The sequence below is a fragment of the Colobus angolensis genome, unplaced genomic scaffold (assembly GCF_000951035.1).
Source record: "Colobus angolensis palliatus isolate OR3802 unplaced genomic scaffold, Cang.pa_1.0 Scaffold22, whole genome shotgun sequence".
Lineage (NCBI taxonomy): Eukaryota > Metazoa > Chordata > Mammalia > Primates > Cercopithecidae > Colobus > Colobus angolensis.
The window spans coordinates 2,468,545-2,484,183 of record NW_012115377.1 but is presented as its reverse complement, the minus strand read 5'-3'; the positions used below and the strand labels follow the sequence as shown (position 1 = coordinate 2,484,183).

At 52.6% G+C, this 15,639-nt stretch overlaps 1 protein-coding gene across 1 annotated transcript in view; it reads left to right on the top strand.

The window, feature by feature from the left end:
• PTPRS (protein tyrosine phosphatase, receptor type, S) overlaps positions 1 to 15,639 on the top strand; it is a 69,513-nt gene that overhangs the window by 24,801 nt on the left and 29,073 nt on the right. Inside the window, exons 6-9 of the mRNA XM_011943481.1 lie at positions 4,660 to 4,929; positions 5,605 to 6,186; positions 9,431 to 9,564; positions 10,759 to 10,903. Coding sequence (XP_011798871.1) covers positions 4,660 to 4,929; positions 5,605 to 6,186; positions 9,431 to 9,564; positions 10,759 to 10,903 — 1,131 coding nt within the window. The remainder of the gene's footprint in view (positions 1 to 4,659; positions 4,930 to 5,604; positions 6,187 to 9,430; positions 9,565 to 10,758; positions 10,904 to 15,639) is intronic.

Sequence of the window (15,639 nt, the reverse complement as noted above, 5' to 3'; positions counted from 1 at the left end):
ACCCTCCCGTCCCCCTCGCCCAAGCGGGTCCCCCCCGCTGGGACCCCCCGGCTACTCGGTGACGAGAAGAGCTGGAAACCAGAGCCAGCTGGAGCGTGCTGAGGACCAAGGCTGGTGTGGTCCCCTTATAACCTGCCTGGACCCTCCATTCAGGTCGGTAATTGGGGGCGGGGGTCCCGCGGGGCCTCTCCGTCCTGCGGGGCCTCTCCGTCCTGTGGGCTCCGTGCCCACCTTACTTTCTAACCTGCACCTCAAGCTTGCAGCCGGGGTGGAAAGATGACGTGGGTGGGTGCCAGCACCAAACCGGGCAGAACACAGCGTCAGTCAGCCGCCCTTGCCAGCTGGGAGGATGCCCAGAGGCCTTACCAGGCCCCCAGGGAGAGGGAGATCTGAGCCACCTAGTGCCAGTGGGCATGATCCTTCCTTAAACTCGTGGCAAACCAGCCCTCTTCCTAGAGCGCACCCTTTGAAACAAATAAGGTGGGTGAGAAAGCACGTGGGCAATTTTCTTAGGTGTCAGAGGAGCCATGATAATTTGTTGGCAGGTCCATTTAACTGATGGTTGCCGGCCATGTTGGGGATTGTAAGCCTTAAAATTACTGCTGTTGATAAATGCTCTCCCACATTTAACTGATTTATAGTTAACCCTATATATAGTTACATAATAACTATATAAATATAGTTAACTCTATAGTTAACTGATTTATAGTACTGCAAGTCTTCTACATATTTAATGGGTATCCCCTTGTCTCTACTTCTAAAAAAGAAGTTAGAAGTACCTTGCCAATTATGACATCCCTACGGGGAGATATTTTAAGATTAGATCAAACAGGAACAGAGTCTTTTGGGTAAGATGTCGACCCTTACAGAAGAGATAAATTGGCCTGGCACTTAACCTTTAGATCCTAAAGCTAGATCTTACTCCCTTGGATGTTCCAACAATTCCTTTGAGTATGAGCCTTTTGCTGATGGCTTCTGGACATTTATTTTGATGGCTACTGGATGTTGTTCAACCAGTGGCTACTGGCCAGTACATGGAGTTTGATATAGGCAGTGGGTGCTTTTTTCCTCATTGGTGTCCGCAGTGGTCAGGAAACAAGTTTGAAAGAGCCAGATGCCAAGAATTGATACTTGGCTGTAATCCTCGTTACTCACCATGGTGAGAAAAGCCTTGTTTTCTCTGAGAGGCAGGAACCAGGCTCTCCTGGCTTTGAGCTCTGGCTACACTACTTCCTTTCTGTGAGTTCCATCTAGTCTTGTCACCTCTCTGAGTCTCTGTTGCCTCATCTGCAAAATGAGCATAAGGAAGTTTGCCTCTCAAAATTGTTAGAAGGAAGAAAGTAAGATGGGGGTTCAGTAGAAATTCTTACTGTTCCCATTTCCTCTTTTTATTTATTTATTTAGAGATGGAGTCCTGCTCTGTCACCCGGGCTGGAGTGCAGTGACACGATCTCGGCTCACTGCAACCTTTGCCTCTCGGGCTCTAGCAATTCTCCTGCCTCAGCTTCTGGAGTAGCTGGGACTACAGGCACCCACCGCCATGCCCGGCTAATTTTTGTATTTTTAGTAGAGATGAGATTTTGCCATGTTGGCCAGGCTGGTCTCCAACTCTTGATCTCAGGTGATCCTCCCGCCTCGGCCTCCCAAAGTGCTGACATTACAGGCATGAGCCACCACGCCTGGCCTCCATTTCCTTTTTATAATTCGTCCCTGGACTCCTTTAAGGTAGAGAGAAGCTGTTTGATCGTGCCAGGACCTAGGAGGCTGAAAGGTAACTTCACCAGCTCCATGCCTGGATTTAGCACCTGCTGTGCCAGGCACTGCCCCAGTCAGGTTAATGCCTTTCTCGTCAGGATACCCAATTCCGTCCATTTTACAGATGAGGAAACTGAGACTCCAGGAGGACAGGGGACCTTCCCAAGGCCACTGGGCTCATTCAGCTACATCAGCTCCTCCACCTCTGCCTGGAGAGGTTTACTATGGGATTCTGAGACCCTGAGGAGTTCACCTTGCTATGTGATTGCAGCTTTGGGACCTCCAACTCGCTCAGACCTAAGAGGGGCAGGGTGTCGTTGAGAAGTGGGCTGAGAGGGCCTTTAGAGAGAGAGACTTGAGTCGGGCTGGGTTGGTTTGTTCCGAAGGGTTTTTGTCCATGAGGCTCCCACCCCTGTGGCCACCCCAAACCCTTGGCCAAGGCTCTTGGGTGCTGGGTGGGGAGGCCGGATCCTGTGTTCTGCCAGGGGGAGGGTGTCTCCCTGGGGAAGCCACAGTCCTCCTCCTTTCAGACCCCGATTTTCAGCCCCACACCCATTCCATGATTTTTTTTTTTCTTCTTCTTCTTGCTTTTGGGTGTTGTGTTTTGTTTCAGAGGGAGTTTTTTTGTTTGTTTGTTTTTTAGATTCTCTCCTCTTTTTTTTTTTTAATTGCTTTTGCTTTGTTATTTCATTTGTTCTTCCTGGTTTTGTTTTGGACGTCGATGCCGTTTTTTTTCTGTCCTTGAATAATTAGCTCCCCCCACGCGCATTTCCCCATTGTGTTCCGTTTCCATGACAACTCAGCCCCGGCATCTTACCTGTGCCTCGCTGTGGGTGCCGGCGGCTGGCCTGGACCGCGTCCGCCGGCTGGCCGGACCCCGTTCTCCCCCCACACCTCCACCCTCCACCCAGCCCTACCAGAAAGCCACCTGCCCCGCCATCTCACAGCACCTCGCCCCTCACCTCCACTCTGTGTGCATGGCCCTTCTGTCTCCCCCTGCCCCGACTCCTCCCTGGGAGCAGTACCCTCCACTCCCTCCATCCTGTCTCCAGCGCGACTCTGGACTTTTCGCGGGGCTTCTTTTTCCGAAGGGCTGCCAGCTTCCAGACCCCACTCCCACGCCTGCCGACGTCCCCCCTTCTCTTTGCCTCCCGCCCAGATTCAGAAAGGCAGGGGTTGGGATTTCCAGCTAGGAACCGAGGCTGGAAGGGAGGGAGTTGGGGCTGCCTCCCTTTATCCCCTTGAACCCCCTTCTCAGCATCGTAGACCAGACCCCCTGAGACCACCCCCTGAGGCTGCATCCCCCCAATCCTGTATGAAAATCAGAGGCAGGTGTTGACGGGGATCCTAACTGAGCCTCCAATCTGTCATCTGTGCAGTTGAAACAAGAGTCCTTTACCCACCCAAAGCTGGGGACGCACCCACGTGTCTTCTTTAGGACCTGAGGCTGTCACCCAGGGACAACCCCTTTTCCCGCTAGAAGGATTTATTAGGTTCACCCGAGTCCTTCCCACAGCAGTTAAACAGCCCCTGTGGGCCAGCAGTGCTCTTTGCACGTTCAGGTGCCCACTAGCCTCCTCCCCTTCCCGCTGCCCCGGAACCCATCTGACTTCCGAAAACGGAGCCCCCGAAATGCATCCTGCTGCCTTCATGGTCTCTGAGAGAAGGCTGCATCCACTTCCCCGCTAAGAAACGCACAGAACATGTCCCTGTTCTCTCAACGTTCAAGTTCATTCCCTTGTTTATTATTAATTATTATTATTATGAATATCCTATTTATTATTCTGCCAGGGCTGTGATGTGACAATGTGGCATGTCACATTGGATCACATCTGCTAGAATTAATATGCAGCATTGAAGTGGGCCCCCCCCTTCTTTCTTTCTCTGCCCCTCCCGCTCTCTGTCCCCGTTTTCTCCTCTTCTCTCTTTCTCCCCATTCATTCGTCTCCTCTCTCTGGTGTCACATAAGTGTGCCCTAGAGATCCCCAAGATCCAGATCCCCCTGCAGTTCCTCCCTCCTTTCTCTCTCTATCTCTCTCTCTCTCTTTCTCTTTCTCTCTCTCCCTCTCTCAATCTATTTTGCATGATGTTTGTGACTCAGAGCTGCATCTATTGATGGAAACTTGTCAGATCTGACAGAAGCTTTTAGAAGGGTTTCTATACCCAAAAACCACAAAAATTTCATTAGAGTTTCTCATCTTTTCCTGGAGGGCCCAGTGGGGGGGGGGGTAAGTGGGCAGTGCCCCGAGTCACCGGGGAGTGGGGGGTTGAGAATCTCAGGCTCCCTCTGTCTCCTGGTCTCTCGACAACTGTCCTGTGACCACCACATCCCGAGAACCAGGGAGGGTTGGAAGTTGCCCCCTCTCCTAACCCACCCACATCCTGACACTTGCAGCCGGAATCTTCCGGCGCTCCCCGAAGGAGATGCCCCCATTCAGGAGTGATCGGAGGGGCTGTCCCCTGAAGCCACCTCTGTTTGCAAAGATGAGAAACCGCTGATAAATTTTTGTGTTCGTATCTGTGCTGTGACCAGGCACCCTGGTCTATGAAACCCTGTTGCTGTGAGATAATGCTTCATGTCTATTATATATTGATATATCTCTCTATATATTGTTTGTGAAGTACCTTCCTTTGAAGTTTTGATTTCTTTGTGTTGGAATTTGGTTTTTTAATTTGGTTCTTTTGTTTTGTTTTCATTTGGGGGGGGGGAAAAATCAACAGAGGGAAAAGAACCAGCCCTGTTTATATTTAAATGGTTTTCCACTTTTTTTTTCCTTTTTTTCTTTCTTTCCTTCTTTCTTCCTTCCTGCTTTTCTTTCTTTTCTCCTCTGCATCCTGTCTTCCCCTCCTACCCCCACCTCACCTCACACCTCCCTCCCGTCGCCGCTGCCGCCCCCTCCCCAGTCCGCCGCGTCGCCCCGCGCTTCTCCATCCTGCCCGTGAGCCACGAGATCATGCCAGGGGGCAACGTGAACATCACCTGTGTGGCCGTGGGCTCGCCCATGCCATACGTGAAGTGGATGCAGGGGGCCGAGGACCTGACGCCCGAGGATGACATGCCCGTAGGCCGGAACGTGCTGGAACTCACAGACGTCAAGGACTCAGCCAACTACACCTGCGTGGCCATGTCCAGCCTGGGCGTCATCGAGGCGGTTGCTCAGATCACGGTGAAATGTGAGCAGGGCCCATGGGGTTTCTAGGTGGAGGGGCAGGCTGGAGTTGATCCCTGACTTCAGGCACAGGTGGGAGGCAGCATGGGAGCACCTCCCAGTTACCCTTTTGGCTTCAGTCATTCATGGCTAGGAAGGGAACAGTTGTTCTTTGAACAGGTATTTATTGGTTATACGTGATCCTGGCCGGGCGCAGTGACTCACGCCTATAACCCCAGCACTTTGGGAGGCCGAGCCGGGCAGATCACCTGAGGTCAGGAGTTCGAGATCAGCCTAGCCAACATGGTGAAACCCTGTCTACTAAAAATACAAAAAAAAAAAAAAAAAAAATTACCTGGGCATGGTGGCAGACATCTGCCCAGTTACTGGGGAGGCTGAGGCAGGAGAATCACTTGAACCCGGGAGGTGGAGGTTGCAGTGAGCTGAGACCCAGCCATTGCACTCCAGCCTGGGTGACAGAGCAAGGCTCCGTCAAAAAAAAGGAAAAGAAAGAAAATGGGTACTAGGTGGCCCCTGGGCCGTAATTTGCCACATAGATGATGACAGGGGTCATGAGGCCCGTGGTTACTGCTGGGCAAATCAAGGCTCAGAGAAGGCGATTGAATGGTGAAAGTCACACAGCCTTCCAGGTCCTCAACCAATGTGCCCAACACATGACACAGCTGCCTCCTGCCCACAGCTCTCCCCAAAGCTCCCGGGACTCCCGTGGTGACCGAGAACACAGCCACCAGCATCACCATCACGTGGGACTCGGGCAACCCAGACCCTGTGTCCTATTACGTCATCGAATATAAATCCAAGAGCCAGGACGGGCCATACCAGATTAAAGAGGACATTACCACCACGCGCTACAGCATTGGCGGCCTGAGCCCCAACTCGGAGTACGAGATCTGGGTGTCGGCCGTCAACTCCATCGGCCAGGGGCCCCCCAGCGAGTCCGTGGTCACCCGCACGGGCGAGCAGGCTCCGGCCAGCGCGCCGCGAAACGTGCAAGCCCGGATGCTCAGCGCCACCACCATGATCGTGCAGTGGGAGGAGCCGGTGGAGCCCAACGGGCTGATTCGCGGCTACCGTGTGTACTACACCATGGAGCCGGAGCACCCCGTGGGCAACTGGCAGAAGCACAACGTGGACGACAGCCTGCTGACCACCGTGGGCAGCTTGCTGGAGGACGAGACCTATACCGTACGAGTGCTCGCCTTCACCTCCGTCGGCGACGGGCCCCTCTCGGACCCCATCCAGGTCAAGACGCAGCAGGGAGGTGAGGCGTGGGGTTGGCAGGACTCGGGGCCCCGGCCGTGCGGCTTGACTCCGCATGCTCCCTGGAAGCCGCAGAGTGCTTTGTGGGTTCTGCACGGTGCTTTCAGATATTTTCATGCTAGCATTGAGGCCGAGGCGGGCAGATCACCTGAGGTCAGGAGTTGAAGACCAGCCTGGCCAACATGGCGAAACCCCGTCTCTACTAAAAATATAAAAATTAGCCAGGCGTAGTGACGCGTGCTTGTAATCCAAGCTACTCGGGAGGCTGAGGCAGGAGAATCGCTTGAACCCCGGAGGCGGAGGTTGCAGTGAGCCGAGATCACGCCAGTGCACTCCAGCCTGGGCGAGAGAATGAGACTCTCATCTCAGAAAAAAAATTTTTTTTTTTAATGTACATATATATATACATTTTTTTTCCCCCATGCTAGCATTTAAAATCAGGGAGCTAGGCCAGGCGCGGTAGCTCACACCTGTAACCTCAGCATTTTGGGAGGCAGAGGCAAGCAGATTACCTGAGGTCAGGAGTTCGAGGCAGGTGGATCACCTGAGGTCAGGAGTTCAAGACCAGCCTGGCCAACATGGTAAAACCCCATTTCTGTTAATAATACAAAAAAAAATTAGCCGGTCATGGTGGTGGGCGCCTGTAATCCCAGCTTCTCTGGAGGCTAAGGCAGGAGAATCACTTGAACCTGGGAGGTGGAGTTTTCTATGAGCCAAGATCATGCCATTGCATCCAGCCTGGGCGACGAATGAAATGCTGTCTCAAAAAAATTAAAAAAAAAAAAAAAAAAAGTCAGAGAGTTAGCCAGGCTTAGTGGCATGTGCCCGTAGTCCCAGCTACTCAAGAGGTAGAGGCAGGAGGATGGCTTGAGCCCGGGAGTTTGAGTCCAGCCTGGATAATATAGCAAGACCCCATTTCTTAAGAAACATATGTAGGGCCAGGTGTAGTGGCTCATGTCTGTAATCCCAGCACTTTGGGGGCCAAGATAGAATTTCTTGAGGCCAGGAGTTCAAGACCAGCCTTGGCAATGTAGCTAGACCCCCATCTCTACGAAAAAAAAAAAATTAAAAATTAGCTAGGCATGGTGGTGCACACCTGTAGTCCCAGCTACTCAAGAGGCTGAGATGGGAGGATCACTTGAGCCCCAGGAGTTCAAGGCTGCAGTGAGGTATGATAGCACCACTATCATACAAGACTTTGTCTCTAAAACAAAAACAAACATTAAAATAAAATCGGAGAGGGCTGGGTGTGATGGCTCATGCCTGTGATCCCAGCACTTTGGGAGGCTGAGGCAGGTGGATCACCTGAGGTCAGGGGTTTGAGAACAGCCTAGCCAACATGACGAAACCTCATCTCTACCAAAAAAATAAATAAATACAAAAATTAGCCAGTCGTGGTGGCACACGCCTGTAGTTCCAGATACTCAGGAGACAGGAGAATCGCTTGAACTCGGGAGGCGGAGGTTGCAGTGAGCCGAAATGTCACCACTGCCCTCCAGCCTGGGCGACGGAGCAAGACCCTGTCTCAAAAAATAATAAAATCGGAGAGTTATCTTAGCCAAATTTTTGACTCCCCTTAAAAAAACCTGATTTGACAAGCCCAAAGGGCTATGGTCATACACACAGGTAGATCCCAGTGACTGTGTGGGAGACAAGGAGGCCTGTATGTGCTTCCTTCCCTCTTCTCTGTTAACTCCCTGCCCCTGTTGGCATTTGAGTTTAAGAGCACCCCTCGTCTGCCGTTCTCATTAGAGGGACCGATGCCACTGCTTCTGAAATAATAAAGGAAAACTGCTGGCTCAGCGTGGTGGCTCACACCTGTAATCCCAGCACTTTGGGAGGCCAAGGCGGGCAGATCATGAGGTCAGGAGTTCAAGACCAGCCTGGCCAATATGGTGAAACCCCATCTCTCCTAAAAATACAAAATTAGCCAGGCATGATAGCGCATGCCTGTAATCCCAGCTACTCAAGAGGCTGAGGCAGGTGCATCGCTTGAAACCAAGAGGCGGAGGTTGCGGTGAGCTGAGATCGCGCCACTGGCACCAAGAGTGAAACTCCATCTCAAAAATAAAAGAAAACTGCCTCACCCCTAAGGCAGTGGGCCAGTCTCCCTCCCTGCTCAGGTGGGAGGACTTGGAAGAGGCATTTAGGCACAGCGGGCCCCAGCTCTCTGAGGGTATTTGACCCTTTCCTTTAGGGCTCAGGCTTTCAAAACCTTAAGTCTGGGCAGACTCAGGCACCCGCTGAAGCAAAGGGCCGGGATGGTTGGCACTGCCTGTGTCTGTGAGCGGATACAGAATGGAGATCCAAATTTTAAAATAGGCACCCTTGGCCAGGCACTGTGACTCACACCTGTAATCCTGACACTTTGGGAGGCCGAGGCAGGAGGATGGCCTGAAGCCAGGAGTTCAAGACCAGCCTGGGCAACATAGCAAAACCCCCATGTGTACACAAAAAAAACTAAAACTTAGCTGAGCATGATGGTGCATGCCTGTGGTCCCAGCTACTTAGGAGGCTGAGGCGAGAGGATCACCTGAGCCCAGGAGTTGGAGGCTGTAGTGAGCTATGATCGCACCACTACACTCCAGCCTGGGTGAACGAGTGAGACCCTGTTTCCAAAACTAAAATAAAATAAAATATGCACACATACCTCCCTGCTAGTTTCTCTGTCATCTAATGCGCAGCCAGCGAGGGCACCGGGGTGATTTGAAAGGGAGATTTTTGGACCGCGTGTAGTGGCTCACACCTGTAATCCCAGCACTTTGGGAGGCCGAGGCAGGAGGATCACTTGAGATCAGGAGTTTGAGACCAGCCTGGTCAAATGGTGAATCCCCGTCTCTACCAAAAATACAAAAGTTAGCCAGGCATGGTGTGGCAGGTGCCTGTAATCCCAGCTATTTGGGAGACTAAGGCAGGAGAATCACTTGAACCCTGGAGGTGGAGGTTGCAGTGAGCCGAGGTCGCGCCATTGCACTCCAGCCTGGGCGACAGAGTGAGATTCCATCTCAAAAAAAAAAGGGGGGGGGGCATTTTTAAATGTGTTCTTTTCCTTTGGAAGAAGAGAGGATGGAGGAACGGAGGTGGACAGGTGACAATGGGATGGGGGCTAGGTCCCCAGGAAAATAAAAGAACATTCTAGAAGCACCCAGAGCTGGAAGCTTTTTAGTGGGGACACTCAGCAGGTGGGGCCCCTTTCACGGGGTGGACGCTCCCCCACTCCTAGTTGTCTCCCCGCACCCCCACAGTGCCCGGCCAGCCCATGAACCTGCGGGCCGAGGCCAGGTCGGAGACCAGCATCACGCTGTCCTGGAGCCCCCCGCGGCAGGAGAGCATCATCAAGTACGAGCTCCTCTTCCGGGAAGGCGACCACGGCCGGGAGGTGAGGCAGCGCGGGGAAGGGCTGGCCTGCCCTGGGCTCCTCCCCGGTGCTCTCTGACGCTGCCCACCCATCTCTTCCCCCATCCCTGTCCCTGTGTGTGCTGTTCCTCACCCCTTCTGGTTCTCCGGCATCTCTGTCCCTCTGTGCCTTTCCCTCCACTTTTTTCTCCTCTTTCTCCTCTGCCGCTGGTGGCCTCTCTGGCTCCGTGTGTCCCGGCGTCCCCGTCTCTCTTGCTCTCTGCTTCTCTCTGTGTCTGTCTTCACCGGTGCCTCTGACGCTCACTCTCCATCCCTCCGGGTCTCTGTCTGTCTTTCTCTGTCTCTGTTTCTCTGTTATCTGTGTTTTTTTCTGTCTCCATCTATCTCCATCTGTCTCTGTTTCTGCCTCTCTCTCTGTCTCTGTATCTGTTTCTTCCATCTCTATTTCTGTCCCTATCTCATCTATTTCTCTCTCTTCTCTCTTTCTCTGTCCCTGTGTCAATCTCTCTCCCCTCCATTTCTCTGTCTCTGTCTCTCTCTCCCTCTCTGTCTCTATTTCTCTGTCTCTTTCTGTCTCTCCCTATCTCTGTTATCTCTCTCTTTCTTGTCTCTATTTCTCTATTCCTCTGTCTCTGTATCTCTCGCCTGTTTCTGTCTCTCTCCATATCTCTCCCATTTCTCTGTCTCTCCCATGTATCTCTGTCCTTCTACTTTGTTTCTCTGTCTCTATTTTTGTCACCTGTTCATCCATCCATCCATCCATAATCCATACATTCATATTCTTATAAATTCATACATCCATTTACCCACCCACCTCTCCATTCTTCCATCCATCCATCCATTCATCTATAATCCATACATGCGCCCATTCATCAATCCCCCCACCCATAATGCATACATTCTGTGTCCCTCTGTCTCTGATCCCCTCTCCCCTGTTTCTGCCTCTCCCCCATCCCTCTCTGTTCCTCTCTGCCCCACCCCGTCTCTATTTCTGTCTCTCTCTCTCCCCTGTGTTTCTCTCTGTCTCTTTCTCCCCTCTGTGTTTCTCTCTGCCTCTCTCCCCCATCCCTCTCTGTCCCTCTCTGCCCCACCCTGTCTCTGTTTCTGTCTCTCTCTCTCCCCTGTGTTTCTCTCTGTCTCTCTCTCTTTCTCCCCTCTGTGTTTCTCTCTGCCTCTCTCCCCCATCCCTCTCTGTCCCTCTCTGCCCTGCCCCCAGGTGGGAAGGACCTTCGACCCGATGACTTCCTACGTGGTGGAGGACCTGAAGCCCAACACGGAGTACGCCTTCCGCCTGGCGGCCCGCTCGCCGCAGGGCCTGGGCGCCTTCACTCCCGTGGTGCGGCAGCGCACGCTGCAGTCCAGTAGGTGTCTCGCGGGGCCGCCCTTCTCTGCGGGGGGGACCACGGCCTGGCCGCAGACAGCCCCTTGGCGGATGGACCCAGGCGGGGCCTGCTGCAGTGGGTGGGGGGCGCCTCCGGGCCTGTCTCCGCTTTGCTCCCCGACATCGGATCCATATACCCGTGTTGTGCCTCAGTTTCCCCATCAGCACAGCGAGGGTCTCAGCACAGGGTTGTCTGTGCCCCTGGGCCTGGTGACCCGGGTTGAGACTTGGGGTCAAGGAGAAGTGGCTGATCTTGGCCCTGGTCTAGGAGAGGTTCTGGGGCCACGCCTTCTTTCTCCTCTTTCCATTCTGGAGTGGGGGGCTGATGGAAGGGCCATGTTGTGCCCATTTCTCAGGCATTTTGAGGGGTACTGTGAGGCTGTGGTCACAGCTTGCACCCCATCATTCTCAGAGACAGCAAAGGACACAGACACAAATCTACCTTCCTCCGCTGGGCAGGGAGCCTTGGCTCTCAAACCCCAGGATGAGGTCCCAGTTCCCGGGAGTGGGGAGGGGGTGGAATCGGAGCTGATGCCAGGTTTCGTGGGGGCATGCAGGCCCCCACTCGGGGCTCAAATCTCTGGAGTTCTCTGCTGTGCTGGCCCGGCCTCCCTGTTTCGAGCGACTCACCCTTCACCTGGCAGGTGGCTGTGGGTCACTGCCACCCTCTCTCCCTGACTTCTCCAAGCTCGGGGCTGGACAGGCCACGTCTGCCATCTCCCCACCTCACCCGCCTCCCTGGCTCCGCTCAGCCCAGCGTGGCCTCCACCAGTGTGGTCTCCCTGTCGTGGCCTCCCCCTGCCTCCCCCCTTCCCTCCCCTCACCCAGTCAGTCACGACGTAGCCACCCCAGGCTTTCTTCCGGAATCAGTCACGATGGTCGTACCTTCGAGGCCCGCCCCGGGTGTGTGTACACAAGGGCATCTCGGGTCAGTCAAGGGATTAACATCAACTCCAGCTGGGGCATCAGCCGCTGGGATTGGGGAGGGTGGGGTGCCTCGGAGACACAACCCCCCTGCCCCCGTCGGTCCCCTTCCCTCCTTCCTGCTCCCCACAAACCGAGCCGAGCTGAGCACCCGGCGGCTCCAAGGCGTCTGGGCGCGTCTGTGTGAGGTGGAGTCAGTGAGGGTGGCCTGTGGCTTGGGCAGCCACCTGAGAGACCGGCTGAGGTGTCCTGAAGGTGAGTACATGCTGGTCTCAAGCAGGTTCACAAAAACGGCCCACCCCGCGTGCCCCCAACCTGCCCCAGCCGCTCTGGGCTGAACGGACAGTCCATGGCCCGAATTCGGCCCCGGAAATTCTCCCAAACCACGTGCCACCACCATGCCATGCTGCCCACGCACGCACATCCACGTCTCTGCACGTGTGCCTTCCTGAGATGTCACGCAGGTTGGGCCGGATTGTGAAGGACGTGACCTCCATGGTCACCTAGAAAGCGGCTTCGGCCCAGCCACGCGAACCTCTGGGGCGGCCCAGGACAGGGAGTTGGGGAGAAGGGACTCCCCACTTCTTGCCCCGAGACGGGTGGGGCCCAGGAGAACCGACAGCAAAGACTCAGGGCCAGGCGTATCCATCCCCCCAGGGACTGCGGGCTCCTTAGGCTGAACACAGGGTAGGTGCAGGCCAGACCACTCAGCTGTGGGTCTCCGCAGACACCGTGCCACCTTCCTGCCTCCGGCCTGGAACCTCAGCGTGTGCACGCTGGGGGCTGGAGCAGGGCTGCGGGGGCCACTGGCATCCTGAGGCCCACCCAGAGTTCGGTCTGGCCTTGTAGCTCAGCACTCGGCCGTTCCCTCTCGTAAGAAAGTCTTGTAAGTTAGCAGTTGAAGAGTGGAAGGTAGGTAACGAGACTGGGCGTTTTCTGGAAGGAGCCTTTCTTTCTTTTATTATGGTTTTTCTCATCATCATCACCATCACTGTTGTTTCTTATTTTATTATGGTTTCGGTTTTATTTTTTTCTCCCCCTTTCTCAGCAAATCCATTCCTTCCGACACATTCCTTGTTTTTTTTGTTTTGTTTGTTTTGTTTTTTCCCTGCTCCCTGCCTGACTCCCCCCCCCCCGGGCACCTTTGGTTGGTGTGGCTGGTCAAGAAATGGGGAAGGGTTTCCCTTTGTCTAGTTTTGGAGAAGGGGCCTCTAATGTTTTGCTTTACGTGAGGCCAGAGGGTCTCTCTCCGTTGAAGTAAGCTGTTGGGGGGGCCTCTGCAGTCTCTGGCAGCCCAGTGTCTTTGAGGACAGGATTCATCTCTGGGTTCCAGATACTAGCAGGATAGTGTCCATAGTAAGTACTCAGTAAACACGTGCTCAGCCACCAAGCAAGCTGCTCTGAGGGTGAGGATTTCTAATGCTCTTGTCACAAGTAAGGCCAGTAATCTCTCTGGGCCTCCCTCCGGGAGACATAGATTCTAAACTCTTGGGCACTTGGGAGAATGTGGCTCCCGCCATACCCAACCAGCACAAGGCTGAGATCTGAGCTCCCAGCCTCAAACCAAGCCAGCCTGTGAACCACGGCCAAGTCTGGGTTCCAATCCTGGCTCTGCCACCTCATAAACTTCTTGCCCCTGGGCAGGTAGCTTACTGTTTCTGAGCCTCAGTTTCCTCACCTGTAAAATGGGTTGTACTTCTGAGTTTTTGGCAAGATTGAGAGGTGATATACAAAGTAATGAAAAGCTTCCAGGGTGGGGTCTGGTCACAGTCGGTACACAGCCAATGACTGTAGAAAGCGTAACAAAGACTTTGGAATCTGGTTTCCCCACTGTTGACATGGGGTGGCAGGTGGGGACTGAGAGTTCTGACCACCTGAGGGGTTGTGCGAATTAAATGAGATAGTGCATGCATTAAATGAGATAATGCATGCAACGTGGGCTTAGGGTGCTGCACCTGCAGTAGACGTGCAGAGAATGAAGCTTATCGTCACTAATGCCCTCAGCACAGCATCTGGCCATAGTAAGCATGCAACACATAGAGACTTACTGATTCATACGCCTTTAACACAGAGTCAGTTCCCTTTAATACACGGGAACTCTCACTGTGATTTAGCGAAGACCTTAACATACTGCCTGGCACACAGTAGGTGCCCCACTAATGCAGCCGCTGTTTTAATCTACATATGGATTGGCACAGTGCTGGGCACCTAGTTGACACTCAGTAAATGGAAGCTATTAGCAGTTTATATCAAGCTTAGCCTAGTATCAGGCGCACAGTAGGTACTCAAAACATGGGTGGCAACAATTACTGTTCTGCAAACCTCTTGGCACAATGCCTGGCATACAGTAAGTGCTCAATAAGTGGCACTTGCTATAAAGAGGCAGCCTAAGTGTGAGGCACATAGTGGTGTTCAGATGGGCACTATTATCACTTTGAAAGGGTGTAGGATAGAGCTGGTTACAGTTTTTACTGAAAACATTCACTTATTTGCAAAGCCCTTGGCACAGTGTATGCAAATAGTAGGTGCTGAATAAATAAGAAATATTACTATTTTTCTATAAGGTATTTAGTGCAATGCCTGACACACGGTAGATGTTTAATATGCCAGGTGCTATTACAGTTATCCAGTAAAGCCCTTAGCACAATGCTTGGCACACAGTAGGTGCTTAAGAAATGAAAATTATTAACATTGCATAAGGTCCTTAGTAGAGTTGCCTAATACATAGTAGGTGCTTAATGTATGGAAACTTACTGTTTTTCAATAAGCCCCAGCACAGTACCTGGCACACAATAGGTGCTTAATATGTGGTGATGACTACTGTTTTCTGATGAAGTCTTTAACACAGTGCCTGGTGCACAGTAGGGGCTTAATACATGGGGACTATTAACTGTTTTCTGATGAAGCCTTTAATACAGTGCCTGGTGCACAGTAGGGGCTTAATACATGGGGACTATTAACTTTTCTGATAAAGCCCTTAGCACAGTGCCTGGCACACAGTAGGGGCTTAATATGCAGGGACTACTGTTTTCTGAGAGCCTTTAGCACAGTGCCTGGCACATAGTAGGTGCTGCTTAAATGACAACTGCTGTTTTTCTCTTTAGAGAGCTATTACCATACCCAGTCCATGGTAGAGCTCAATAAATGAGACTTGCTGTTGATGGGCTCAGTAGTGGATTTAGTGTGGTGCCAGGTGCATAGTCGGGACTAAACACAGGAGTGCTGTGATCTTTAAAGATTTTGGCACACAGTAGGTGCTCAATATGAGCTATGAAGTCCTGAGCCTGGTACCTGACACCGGTAGGTGTCCAATAAACAGATACTTTTATTATTACTTGATAAAGCCCTTGACATTCTATCTAGCACACAGTAGGTGCTCAAGGCATTATTTTCAAGTGAGGCCAATTGGATGGTCCTCGTTGAAGTAAGCCTTTGGGTTGGGCTTTAGGTCCCTGGTAGCACAAGTGTTCAATAAATAAATGCTTTTACTATAAGAAAATTTTTACCATATTTTCAATAAATTATTATGAAGCCTTTGGCACCATGTCTGACCTACAGTAGGTAGCTGTAAATAAGTGCATTTGCTGTTATTGTATGAAGCCCTTGGCATGATGCCTGGCACATGGTAGGTACCTAATGGGGCTTCTATTGCTGTTGCCTGGCACATAGTAAATGTGACATAGAGTTTTGGTTTTTTTCGGGGGGAGATGGAGTCTTGCCCTGTTGCTCAGGCTGGAGTGCAGTGACATAATCTTGGCTCACTGCAACCTCTGCCTCCTGGGTTCAAGTGAT